The 14,164-nt window shown below is 39.6% G+C and overlaps 2 protein-coding genes across 2 annotated transcripts in view; one reads left to right on the forward strand and one right to left on the reverse strand.

Moving 5' to 3' along the window:
• The first annotated feature begins 610 nt into the window (after window positions 1-610).
• PCID2 (PCI domain containing 2) lies at window positions 611-13,601 on the forward strand. The gene is made up of 14 exons (XM_008635864.2): window positions 611-775; window positions 2,298-2,387; window positions 2,970-3,043; window positions 3,736-3,801; window positions 4,309-4,350; window positions 4,835-4,889; window positions 6,489-6,592; window positions 7,240-7,315; window positions 7,434-7,575; window positions 8,637-8,737; window positions 10,794-10,867; window positions 11,031-11,156; window positions 11,368-11,491; window positions 12,464-13,601. Exons 1-14 carry the CDS (start codon window positions 740-742, stop codon window positions 12,554-12,556), a joined length of 1,203 nt encoding a protein of 400 aa, XP_008634086.1. The 5' UTR covers window positions 611-739; the 3' UTR covers window positions 12,557-13,601.
• A 276-nt stretch (window positions 13,602-13,877) lies between these two features.
• Window positions 13,878-14,164, reverse strand: part of PROZ (protein Z, vitamin K dependent plasma glycoprotein) — a 10,423-nt gene continuing 10,136 nt past the window's right edge. The window contains exon 9 of the mRNA XM_017736989.1: window positions 13,878-14,164. Coding sequence (XP_017592478.1) covers window positions 13,925-14,164 — 240 coding nt within the window. The 3' untranslated portion in view covers window positions 13,878-13,924.

Consider the following 14,164-nt stretch of genomic DNA (forward strand, 5'->3'; position numbering starts at 1 on the left):
GTCCCCCACTTGCCCCGTCTCTGCTGGTACCCGCCGAAGGGCGGCCAGAGCCGAAGCCAAGGAGCAGCCCCGCTTCCCGCCCAGAAAAGCCACGAGCCCGAGGCCACCCGCGCCCTGCTCACCGGCAGCCCCCAAACCCAACCGAGCCCAGCCTGCACGAGCATGGAACGTGTCCTTGTCTCACACATCTCCCTTTAGGCGTCAACCTGTTCGGGAGTTTAATGCTCGATTCAACTTTTTCGACCCAAGTTCACCGAGACCCCTCTCCAGCGCTCCCCGAGGGCAGAGCAGATAGAGAGAAGGGAGGGGAGGCAGGCGTCCAGCACTCTCCCGAGAAAATTCCTGGACCACTCCGCCACTGGGTTCTTGCCACAGGGTGGCTGTGCCGCCCGCCTCCTTTACAAGCCAAAGGCTTAACGGGCAGCGACACCCGCCACAACCGACCGGCACCCCCAACTGCGGGCCGCGCCCCAGCGCACGCGGCTTACCGCTGACGCGCGCCCTCTGCCCCGCCCATCGCTCACTCCCATTGGCTACCCGAGGTAAGCCACGCCCCCAGCCCGCGGTGGGCGGGGCAGAGGCGACGCGGACCCGGTTGGCGGCTGTCACGTGACTCTCGGGGCTGTTCCTGCCGCCGTCGGATGCGCCGGGATCCGGAAACGCTGAGGGAGTTCCGGGAGTGCCGGGGCTCGCAGGGCGGGACGGGTGTGGGGCTCCCGCCTCATCTCCTTACCCTTTAATGGCGCACATCACCATAAATCAGTACTTGCAGCAAGTAAGCAAGATTTTTTATTAATTTTTTTTTTATTAATCTGTGGGCCCTGTTTGAGTATGCGCGTGTGTTTTTTGCTGTAAATATGCTGCCTTGGTTAAGAGTTACAGCAACGTAGGATAAGTGATGTGGTGGAAAAATATGTTTCTTCAGCGTGTGTGAAGCACACCGTCTGAGTGCCAAGGATGTACACCTGGAATGCCTGAAAAGTGTGGAGGTTTCTGAGAAAACTTATCTGTAAGAGCCTCCACGGAAGGTTGTGTGTGTGTCCAGGAACAAGGGCAGCTCAGGGATTCGAGAAATACAGGGGTCTGAGATGTCCAGAAGTGCGGACACACACTTTGACATGGAGGGTGGAGGGGCAGGAGCAGAGCCCCGGGCACACCGGCTGGACGGAGCTGCCAGTGACAAGCTTTTCGTGTGTCCACTCTGGAGGGTTCTTGCTGCACCATCGTAATCTCATCACTGTTACCATCTTACTCACTTCATCTGGCATCAGTTAAGCCAATTAAGAGAAGGCACAAGAAGGGAGTAATTGTTTGGGTTTTAGTCTCCAAAAATGGAGCATCTGAGATCTCCTAGGATAGCGGTCTGCTCTAAAAAGTCCACATCTTGTTCGGTTGACAGTCCATTGAACATTTAATATGAAAAACTATCTACAAACATCAAATTATCTCTTCTTTTTCCTGCAATAAAAACTAAACACAAATTTCTGAAGAAGTTTAAGCAGTTGATTTTCCATCTTTTGTTGCTGTTTTAGTCTATGGCGTTTTTTCCCATTTGGTATGAGCTTTCCATACATCAAAAAGATTTTTTTTTTCATATTGGGACACAAAAATATGACAAATAAAGCACAAGCAGTGGGAAAGAAACTCTTAAAAAGCAATACCTAAAGCTACTTCAAGTGAAGAAATTTCCACCTTGATTCACAATAATCTGTCCAGGCAGACTATTTTTAACAAAGAGTTATCTTTAGCAGGAAGCAGAATTAAACCATTCTCCCACAGAATATAATATTTACAGTCTTAGCAGGTTTCAAAAACATTCTATGTTTTTGATGATATAAGACTAACAATCTGATAGCAGACATTGCCTTTGAAGTGATATCTACATGTTAAATCTTCATTTTAAATGTCCTTGTTTTAAAGCATTACTCAAAGATTGTGCCTTCACATACATGTTTGATGCCTATAGCTCCAACTGGAATTTTAGAAAGCTTCAAATCTGGCTGTTGGCTGCTGTTTTACAATCCTAAACCCATGTACATACGTATGTTTGCATCCTACAAATAAGGATAAGACCACAATGGTGTTCTCTCTACCTTCTCCCTGAGACCTTTTTGAAAAACAGGTGTATTGGAAATACAAAATTATTTATTCAGTTTTAAACCTTTAAAATCTCACATTTGATTTGATGTTAATATATATGAACAGTGGTAACTAGATGGTGGCTTCTGTAGTTGTATAAATATGTTGTGTGCCTGTTACTGGGTTTTATTCTGTAATGTGACTGGTTACTTTGGTAGGTACAAGAAGCCATTGAGACCAGAGACGGAACATTTTGTGCAGAATTAGTATCATTTAAACATCCACATGTTGCAAACCCAAGGCTACAGGTGAGAATCTGGTTTTTGACCTTTTGTTTTACTTTCAGTTTTCCTAGTTCTGTGTGTGGGTTCCTTTCCATTGGAGAGGAACCTCAGAAATCTGTTTCACAGGCCGAGGCAGGATCCCCTTGTAGGTTTGCTTCCCTTTTCTTCTTACAAGGATACTATATATAATTTTTGTTTTCTGGTTGGCTCTTTGTGTTCCACTTTGAATTGTTTTCTGGATAAATACAGTTTTGAATGTCCTTTCTGACCAGGTCTGCATTAGTTACTAGCATAGCACAGTGGAAGGCACTATGGAGGAAAAAGCAGTGAGTAGTAAGGACCTGGTGTTTGTGTGTTTTGGATGCTTTTATTTAAGGCTGGCTTTGTTCAGGTTCTGGAGACAGAATGCACACTAGCAATTCATTACTCTGGACATGATTGTTAATGTAATTTAAGTTCTGGGAGGTGCATACTAGATGATCTCCAGAGGTCCCTTCCAACCCTAACAAATCCGTGAGAAATGCCATGACAAAATATGCATATGATGTTCTGTTTCTGGTGCATTGGATGTTCCTTTAATGTTTTATTGCTTTATTGTACACTTAGCTTCCATCTCCAGAGGAGAAGTGTCAACAAGTTTTGGAATCACCATATGATGAAATGTTTGCAGCCCACTTAAGGTAAAGATGGGCCCGGAATGTAAAGTCAGTTGTGAGGTGTAGAGCAGGGATGGGGAAGCATATCCTTAAGTTTACTTGCCTGTTTTAAAGGGCTTACACCTGAAAACTTGGTATTTATTACTCTTACAAATAATGTTAGGATTGCAGAAAATAAAGACTTATTTTTCCTCTCCACCTAAAGTTTGCTCTATGTACCTGGCTGTCATCTGTGTATGGCCATCAGCACAGCTTTGGCATCAGTGCCTGCTGTTTCCCTTGCTCTGCCTACTAGCTACACAAGAATTTAGAGTGAAATAAGTAAGGGAAATAAATATTTTTTAAAGGGAATTATAATCATAAAAGTACTCTTAAGAGAGCTTAGCATCTAAGCAAATCTGTGAGGTTTTACTTAATAATTTTCTGCACCTAGTCTTTTTCAATGGTCTTGGATTTTTTTAGTTTCATCTTGATGACAGTTTCAACAAGCATTAGCTTATACAAAATAAATACCTACTGTTCTCTAGGATCTGTTTTCTAAAATTATCAAGCTTAGTGCTCTATTAAAATACTTGTGCTAGTTTTCTAGGAATGTTTCTAATCATATTTCTTTGTGCCTTAAATAAACTGTAAAACTTCATGCCTGGTAGGACACAAAAATAAATATTTGGCTTATGTATATTTTCTGATGCACTAATGCATCTTTTGTTTGACAGGTGTACTTATGCTGTTGCAAACCATGACTTCATAGAAGCATACAAATGCCAAACAGTTATTGTCCAATATCCTTTTCCATAAATCTTGTATATTGTTTTCAGATTAAGTTCTTGTAGACTAGATTCTCTTTATGGTTTTTAAAAACCTAATAGAACGTGGTCTGCTTCCAAATACACTTCAGCTGTTCAGGTTTCTGAGCAAGGAAATGCAGATACACTCCTCTTCCAGCTTTCTGTAGGGCTAAGAAGGAATTTGGCACTTGTCTCTAAACTAGAAAATTAATTTCTCCCAGAACATAGGAGAGTCTCAAATCATTATAATACCTTGCAGTTTGTACTTGGCTAGAGGGGAAGATAAAGAAGCTTCTATCTTATCTCTGGCCAGTGTTTCTTGCTGCTGCTGCCACTCAAAGTGGCTGTGCTCACCTTCTTCCATACTGCAACTCAACTCCTCAACTTCTTGATGGTTTTTTGTTTTCTCATCTTTCATGAAGTCATATATGGTACCATTGAACAGCTATTTCTCAAATCTGTGCTTCATTTCATGGCATTTTAAATTTTCCTAAACAATACATCTTTCCTGCGAGCATTTCAGGCGCATAAAGAAGAAAATTGGTGAGTATATCATAGAAAGCTGCTACAAAATAGACTCATCTTTTCCTAGTATAATACCATAGTAGTGAAACTAAAATTATACCTATAGTTTTTATTTATCCCCAGTGATGCTAAAATCAAGCCTAATTGGCTTTGTTGCCTGGTTGAGTTTTTATGTCCCAAAGTGTGAAAACTAAATGTCGGAGCTTCATTAAGTACAATGGTCCCTGTGTAAATACATGAAGGATTTGTTTGAAGAGAAGTGGTATTTTATTAAATCCACAGTAAAAAAGACTTTAGAAATAATTATTGTAGTGTAGGATTTCTGAAATGCTGAGATCTTGAAGACCTGTCCTTTTAAGTGCATCCTTCTTTATTTAAAAGTTAACATATACTTTCCTAATTGTATGACCAACTAGCAAAAAAAAGATAAATTGCTTGTTTCTCATGTGTTACGTATTGCTTGATTTGCACCTACTAAGTATACTATGGTTTTCTTTTCCAGGGCCTTACCTATTATGTATTCTGTAGCCCTTGATCTTCGAATTTTTGCTAATAATGTAAGTAGATCTGATTAACAACCTCATTACTTTTGTCTGTTTGGTATTTCCACAATAGAAATATTTTTAGACTTTATTACACAGCCTAATTTTGCTCAGTTCTCTTTAACTCATTGTTTAGGATTTTGTTGACACACTAAATTCATCCAGTTCTGTTGAAAAATTAGTTGCTCAGTCTGCCCACCTCCCATTTGCAGATGGAACTAGAGGGGTTGTGAGGACCTGAATGCAACTCCCAGCTGTTGCTTAGAATTTATGAAGGGATAAGTATTTTCTTTATTGAGTAGCACATGGCTTAAGTCGCTATTTCCATGTTATCCCAAGGATTTGGTGGAAATTGGAGGTATCACAGACAACCAAGCTGATCTAACCATTCAATACATCTGAAGAGGGAAGTTTCTGCTCCCCTTTTCCAAATATTTGCACCACTTTTGATGCTCTTTGGAGCCTTTGGTGAGCCCATACAACTGCTGACGTGCAAATAATCCCCAAATTTACATTATTGTTCTCAGATCCCTATACAAGCTACTTCAATTCACCAGCCTATTGAGAACTGCTAGGCCAAGGCAAGTGGCAGAGTTGTTCCTAGTCACTTTACCTGAAGAGTTGAAGCTGGAGTTCAAGTTAGGTTAGAGTTTGACAATATCCAGTATTTTCAGCGTTCATCCCCTCGTCACTCTCTGGTGCCCACTTACCCACAAAACCACACATGTGGAATGCTGGCACAGGGAGTATTTTTCATGTGTGTGACTGCTCTGTAACAAGTCTCAATTCTCAGTCTGAATGAGGGAAATCTGTATCTCTGAGATGCATGAGAAAGGGAATTGTTGAATCAGTCAATGCTGGAAGTGTTTGAACTCTGTCTTCTAACCTTAGTGTATTCAGAGGATTTGGATGCAGAGAAGACTTCTGCAGCAGGATGCATTTCCATTTCTTTTTTTCACATTTCAGCTAGTGAGAATGCAAGCACTGTAATAACACCTTCTAGAAAGCACGTAATAAATATCTACTTGATATATTTTTTCTGTTGAAGTTCTGCATTAATCAGTGCATGGATCTTTCCCATATGTTGACACCTGAATTCTTTTTTTCTCTTGCTGTAACATATGTTTTATCTTTCTTCTGGAAGTCTCAAGTCCCAGCAGTGTGTCTTATTACTGGAAAGTATTGAATATGGGTTAGAAATAAAATCTAGTATTTGTGGCTGTGGAGAAAAACTAAGTTATAAATGCTAAGACTCAAACTCCATAATTTTTGCAGGCTTTTACGCTTGAGTTGAAGTGTTAAAGCTCCAATTCAGGTATTAAACCTGAATTTAGGTTTCTGAGACCTGCGTTAAGCTGAGTGATACCAAAGGCAATAATGATCAGTGCTGTTTTCAAAGGACTGTCCTTCTGTACGTTGGGCTTGGTACATGTCCAGGAGCCTCTCTGAGTGTTTTGTTCTGTGAGTTTGACTGCCTTCTAGATTTGGGAGATAGCAGCCGTGGCTGATGTCTTGCTATAATACTTTATAAAATGCAGTGTTAAAGAACTAAACTTTGCAGCCTAGTAAACCATGTTGTAGAATTGCATATTGTTTCTTGCTGTGTAATGCTAGGCAGATCAACAGCTTGTGAAGAAAGGGAAAAGCAAAGTTGGTGACATGTTGGAAAAAGCAGCAGAACTGCTGATGGGCTGCTTTCGAGTCTGTGCCAGTGACACGTAAGTGAAAGATCCTCTATTGAGCTTGCACTGTTAAATTGTTAAGAACTTAATGAACTTTGCTTTAGATTTTCCAGCTTACTTAGACCATATACGGGTCTTTGAATGAACACTTCTGAGGCTTGTCTTCTTATTTATAGTCTGTTCTCTCTTGACTATTAACTACAGAGGGAGAGCCCTCACTTCAGGTTGAGCATTCCTAGCAGGTATTGTTGGGAGGGACTGATTATGTGTCTGCTTCTCAGGAAAGATGATTAATGCTTCTGTGCTCTGTTAGTTGTGAAGTTTGCTCCATTAGAATTAGATGGAAAAGAGGTGACTGGTTCCCAGTGCTAGCAATTTTAACACTTCGGAAGTGGAAAAAGTGGTTTTTTTCTGGTGTTTCTTTCACCTTGAGTATTATAAGCCACCACTGTGCTTGTGTATGTGTTACCTGCAGACTGGAGTGAGGACCCTGATGCAGATGAATAATATTTTGCATGACATCTTTTCATTACGTTGAGAAAATATATAGCAGTGCTACACCTGTGTTTACCCTAAAAATGCTATGGAGTGAATATCTATGGAATGAATTTACTGTAAGGAAAAAGTCATTATTTTCTTACAATGTTCAGTACTAGCAGGTTTTTTCTTTTTTCTTGTGACAGTCGAGCAGGCATCGAAGACTCCAAAAAGTGGGGCATGTTGTTTCTCGTGAATCAGCTGTTTAAAATTTATTTTAAGGTAAGGTGCAAGTCTGGTAAGCTGTGTTTTGTACTTCATATTCTAAGTCAAACCCACCCTGCTTGTATATGATACTGTCTATCTACACGCTGATTAAAATGCAATTTTTTTTTAACAGATCAACAAGCTCCATCTCTGTAAGCCCTTAATAAGAGCAATTGACAGCTCAAATCTGAAGGATGAGTATAGCATGGCACAGAGAGTTACATACAAATACTATGTTGGACGCAAGGCCATGTTTGACAGTGACTTTAAGCAAGGTACTGTGTGCCAGTAAGACACGTTTAAAATCTTGCTGCTTGGCCTGAAACCTGGCTGAAGGTGTGTGTTTGTGTGACTCAAAGTGTGAGTAGCAGGTGCAGTTGTAATTGCATTGAGCAAAGGAAGATTCATGCTGAAAGGTCCAAAACCCACAGGCTGACACAAAACAGGGATGACATTACGTGACACTTTTAATTGTAGTATATGCCCAGCTTTAAAATATTTGTGTCAGTGAAGTTCCCTGCAGTCTTATGCATTGTGTGTGTGCATTACAAAATGTATAAGCATCCAAAACAATAGGTTTGTAAAAGTTTCACAAAGGATCCTTCAACTCTTCAGGTTGCTGTGTGCCACGTAGGAAATCTTCAGCAAACTGTAGAATTAGTTTCTTGAGGGATTGATTTTGGAAGATGTAGAAACTGCATTTCCCAGATTTCTAATAGATTTCACTAACAGAAATGCATCTAGAGCTAAGGTGCACAGCTTCATCACTAACTGAAATCCCTGACCAACATCTATTCTGGTGCTGGTTCTGTTACTTCAAACAGTGTGTTCTGCCTGTCAGGCTTATCATTTTTTCTCCATCAGTGGAAGCTGCTGAGAGATCTTCATGCTATATGCTGTGTGGTCTTACTGGCACGTTTCTGCAGCTCAGGTGATGTGTGCATTGCATTCAGCTTTCATCTCTTGAAGAACCTAATCTGAATTTAGGAAATAGAGTGTATTACCAGCACTTTTTGAGATTTTCTGCTTCTGTAATAGGAGCACAATACTATTACTGAAATGAGCTGAAAACTCCAGTATTACTTGTAACTGTAATGTCTGACATCAAGACCTTGACAAGTTTTCTTTGACTTTCTGAAAGAGAACTTATCTTTCTGGTAATACTTTGTATTTTGTGTGAATCTCCAATTTTCCTTTATGTGTTTTGAGTAGTATGATGCTTTTTTATACAATTTCAAATGTCATGTGTTCAAGCTGGAGATGGATATTGAGCACAGAATTTGGGTTACAGCTTTAATCCGTTTTTGTTGTTGATTCATGTTACTTGTGTTTGCAGCTGAAGAGTATCTGTCATTTGCCTTTGAGCACTGTCACCGATCAAGCCAGAAGAACAAAAGAATGATTTTGATCTACCTGCTGCCGGTAAAAATGTTGTTGGTGAGTAGATACTACTTTCCTAGATAAGGGGAAGGGGTTACACATGCAGATAGTAGAACTGATGCTCAGTATTTTCTTGATTTTTCCTTACTGGAATTCAGAGGCTATTTTACCCCTGTAAGAGCCAGCATATGCACACCTTGTTGTGGGAGGGCAAAAAGTGTTGAGTTGTCATTTATAGCAACACAGAAAGGGAAAAAACACAGCCAAATGAGAAAACTCCACCTCAAACAAAACCAACCCATCCCTCCTTTCCCCCTGCCTTTCTCCCACACCTTCTAAGGGTGCAACCTGATCTTACTATAATAAAGATATATTTGAATTCTTTGGTGAAGCACTCAACAGTGTAACTTCTGTCTTACAGCAGAGTGCCTCTCTGCTGATCAACTGCACACAAAAGTCAGGGAAGATGCAGATTCACTAGAACAAATTTGTCTGCTTCTTTCACCTGGTGAAAGAAAGAAGGATGTGCAAACAGATGGCTAAGGACTGTTGAGAGGGGTTTGCCACAGCTGCAGCCTGTCTTTGGGTTTTCTATTTGTATCTCATGCATTTTCCCATTTGAGGCATCTCAGAAGGGTCATGAGGCAGAGCGTTTTGGTTTTGAAAAAATCAGTGAAGACTTGTTACTATTTTATCATTTCGTATTTCTGTTAAAAGAATTAAGCACATCTGTTTCTTGTTCCTGTCCATTCCCATGTGCTGTGCTAACATTTGTGTATCCCTGAATTAGTGGATTATGCTGAGTACTAATTCATTGTAACTGAGGGGACAGGAACTAGATTTTAGAGTTTCCTGTTCTGGCCCTGTTACCAAAATTACCCGTGGAGAATGCTGTTATGACCTGCCTCTACTGAGTTGCCATTTTCCACCTTCCCCCTGACCTGTTTGTGACCTCCCTGCCTTTTCCATTCAGTGCTCCCTTTCCAGTCCCTTGCTATGTCAAGTGGGTAAAGGGGCAGTATAGTGAGTACGATAATTGGCTTCTGTTTTCCTTTTTTAATTTGTTGACTTTCTTAGTGGTTGTTTTCAGATCAATTGTGGTAGGGTTGATAAAGGAAAACTTACTAATAGTCTTCCTAAAAACTTTGTTCCAGTCCTGACTGGCTGCCTTAAACTGGTGTGTCTTTTAGTGCCTAGAATTACTGTGGCTTTTCTGAACCAGTTTTAGTGTACAAGAGGCATTAGAGAAACTAGATAAAGGTCGTTGTATTTACAGTTGCTTTTTTAAAATCAGAGTCCAAACATTAACACTAACTTCAAACTGTACTAAAATAGCTTGTATATTGTTTTTTTGTTCCTAACAGCTCTCAGTAAACCTGCTCAGTTCTGCTCTCAGCTAATCCTCCATTCAGGAAAGGAGTTAGCAACAGCATAGCATGATGTAACTAAAGTCTGACCAAGTCAATGTGCATTCTGATCTTTGCTGTGCAGGGGATGAAAAACAACGTTTCTTCTTGATTCTGTAGATGCTTCAATCTTACCTGATCTAACAATAAGAATTCATTTTGTTTCTTTAAATTTAACCTTTCTCTCTATTTTTGGAGGGGAGGGGCATGGTGGTGGTGGTTGTTTTTTGAGAGCACATTTTTATTTCTGCATGGAGGCATAGAAAAGAGAAGATCTGTTACAGACTGAGATAGCACTTGACAGGGCTGAGGTACTGCTTGTATTCCTGTGGAAATGCTTGGGATTCCCACGGTTCTTCTGTTTGTAGATTAGATCATACAGCCATGACATAAAATTCCAATCTGCCAAGGCCTCATGTCACAGGATCTTGATTCTACAAGTTTGATAGCTGCTCCCTAACGTTAAGTATTAATAGTCCCTAAATCATGATAAATCAGTAGTTACTGTGAGTTGTGCTATGAGGTGTTCGAGAGGGACAAGGAGGTTGTCTTACAAATAACTTTTATTCACTTCTTATTCTGTAGCACAAAAAAGTGGTTAAATACTCCTCTTTTTCTCTTAACAATTTTTTTTTATGGCTTAGCAGATTCTATTTAAAATGCATTTGACTTTACCCTGGAAAACTTGGACACCATTTATTTTTCAGGGCCATATGCCAACAGTTCAGCTCTTAAAAAAGTATGACCTTATGCAGTTTGCTGAAGTAACAAAGTCTGTGAGGTACGATGCTTGTTTTGCTGCTTTGTGTTCAAAAAATATTAGTAAAAAGTGTTTCTTTGGGGTGGTTGAGGAAGGCAGGGGAGGCATATTCCTACCAAGTCAGGTAATTTTTTTTCTCATTGGGGTAAGACCTTCTCATTTTTTCTTTTCTTTATCCTTGCAGTGAAGGAAATCTTCTCCTACTGAATGATGCTCTGACAAAGCATGAGACCTTCTTTATTCGATGTGGAATCTTTCTTATCCTTGAGAAGCTGAAAATCATCACATACAGGAATCTCTTCAAGAAAGTGTAAGCATAAGAAAAACTACACTTTTGCAAAAGCAGATTTAATATGGTTTCACCTGGGACTGGGGTAGAATTGTATATGCTCCTTAATTGTCTCTGAGAGAGCTGACTTCCTGTTAAGGTAAATTTATTGTAGAAAGGCCATTTTTCTAAGAAACAGAATTTTTAAATGATTATTTCTCAATAACACTTCTTTTCCTGTTGTTTCTTTCAGATATTTACTACTCAAAACCCATCAGCTATCTCTAGATGCTTTTCTGATTGCTCTGAAGTTCATGCAAGTAGATGATGTTGATATTGATGAAGTCCAGTGTATTTTAGCTAACCTTATATATTTGGTACGTGTTGACCACTCATTGTCTGGTGCTTCCAGACTTCCAACAGTAAAAAATACTAGATAGAGAATAAAAGTTTATGACAAAAAACACATCAGTAGTCCCAGGTTTTCATGTGGTTTTTTTGAGCGACTTGTGCTCAAAGGGAAATATTTTCATTTGCCCTGAGGACTTCCTCTAGTTCTTGCAGGAATCAGTTAAAATTGAAGTTGAATTTCACATTATGAGTTCAATACTGACATATCTATATATGCATAAAAATTGATTTAAAAATACAAACCTTTTAAGTGGCACCAAAAAGATTTGTTCTGCATTTGAAGTAGGAGACTCTTGATCTTCCCAAATTAGAAAAAAATAGAGCCAGATTTCTTTGGTTTTGTTCCACATTTGTCTTTTACTCTGAAAGAATCTCAACTACTTATGAACAGATAAAAGCTTGAAATCTAAATATTTGTATTAAGTCAGGTTTTGAAGCATCATTGCAGTGTCAGCCAGAAAGTTAACCACTTCTCTGTTTCTGAAACATTATTTGGTGTGGTCTAGGTCACTGGGAGATTTCTTTCACTGTTACAACACCATGTCTGAAAAGGAAGTACTATGTCATTTAGTTTATTAGTTATGGATACTAATTAATTAAAATCCTCATTTTAAAGTGAACAAGAGTGAATTTAGAAACACTTCTGTAGAGCTCTGTCTCTTCAAGGCAGTGTAAGCAGATGCGTAGGGGGCCCTGGCAAGCAGCTCTGTGTCTGACAGCACCTTTAGTATACAAACGTGATGGTTGCTCCAACTTTCTGCTTACTCTCTAAGACCCACTTATATAAATTGGACCATCATGGATATTTAAGTACAGTAGTGCAGTGGTGATTGAGCATACACAGCTTTGCTGTGGTTAGCTTGTAGGTGTTTGCTTGGGTTGTGGGGACTGTGTTACCAGCTCCAAGTACTAACACCGCCTTTTTCTCCTTCTGCCAGGGTCACATTAAAGGCTACATATCCCATCAGCATCAGAAGCTTGTGGTCAGCAAGCAGAACCCATTTCCTCCATTGTCAACAGTGTGTTGTTGAGTATTGCATCTTAGCTATTCAAGTACTCTTCAGATACTTCCACTGGGCTTGCCCAGTGGAACTGCTCCCTGTCACCCCAAAAACACTGTAAATGACCTGGTTCTTGTCCAGGACTGAAATACCAGGAACTGTTTGTGGCTCCTTTCCCAGAATGACCAAGGCTGCCAGTGTTACAAAGTGCATTGAGATGAAATGCTGACTTTTAAATGGTAGTTTCCACAGGCTTTCTAGATCATTCAAAGTACTTCATGAAGAAATAAAGCAAAGCATTCCAAATTCCTTCTGAACTACTTAAAAGCATTTATAAAGTACTTTGTGTTACTATTTCTGTGTTTATCTTTCAGGAAGAAGTATCAGCCTTTGTTACTTGTGTTAATCCATTCTTCAGAATGGAAATAATGTTTTTTTTTATGGTTTCCAATTTTTTTTAAGTCTCAGTAATCTTGCTGGTATTAAATACTCTCTTCAAACTTTCTCTAAAACCTAGAGAAGTGTTTGACACCAAAAGCTTTACTGTGTCAGTAATACTTATGGGTTCAAGTACATGTGGTAGGTGCCCACAGATGGCTTTGGGATTTTTTTAAAATTCTGGTCATATTTTGTTTTAATTTTTAATATGATGAACAAAAGCTGATGTAGCTAAATTATCCAAACTCTGTTTTATTTTGCTTCTGGGGAAAACACTGGATCCAGTATTTTAAGTGTTACTACCCTGGGGGTTGGTTGGTTTGTTTGGGGGTGGTACAATATAACTTTGTCCAGACTGATGAGATTGTAGTTTTGGGGGTTTAAAATTATTTTTAAAAGAAATTAAACATTTTTTTCTTTTCTGTCTTAGAAAGGTTTTATTTTACCCTCTGTCTGACATGGACATCATTCACAAGGGAAAACATAGATTCCATGTATGAGGGGAAGCATTTTTTAGCATGATGAAAGTGTCAAGTCCTACCTCAACACAGACATTTAAAAGCTTGACATTCCCCATGTCTTTGTAAGTTTTACTTGTATGGATCCTGAAATAAAAATACGACTTTGCTGAATCAAACCTCAGGGTACTAGCAACATTTAAAATCACAGAAAAATATTCAACATGTTTTGAGGTTTAGGATGAACAGTTCTAGGAAATTTGAAGTTAAATCAGTTTTTAGTTAAACAACTAGGTTTACTGCATCATGACTTTCACAGTACTGTAGTGTGGCAGCAGAAGGAAAGACAAACAGGCTTTTCTGTATAAACTGGGGTTAAATACATGCAACTTCCATTGCTGCAAGCTGTAGTAGAGTCTAAGGGGGGTACTGGCTGCATCCATATGTTTCCTTGCAATGATTGGTAGGGGCTCGGTGCTTGAGAGTTGGTTGTGTTTGTGTCTTACTTTACTTTGTGTTTAACCCATATCATATACCTTGCAGTGTTGGTGAAAAGCAATGTTTCCCAGTCAGCATCTTGTAGTGGCCAGGAGCCCAGGATACCAGTCAGAAACCACGTGCCCTTATACTCAGTAGCCAGAAAGCTTCCTCCAGCCAGGCGTTTGCCTATGGCCTCCTGAAGGTGCCCACAAAACTGCCTGTTTGTGAGGCTGATGTTGAGTATTTGTTTGCAGTCCTCAGC

This window comes from Corvus brachyrhynchos, unplaced genomic scaffold, assembly GCF_000691975.1.
Source record: "Corvus brachyrhynchos isolate BGI_N302 unplaced genomic scaffold, ASM69197v1 scaffold83, whole genome shotgun sequence".
In the NCBI taxonomy this organism is placed as follows: domain Eukaryota; kingdom Metazoa; phylum Chordata; class Aves; order Passeriformes; family Corvidae; genus Corvus; species Corvus brachyrhynchos.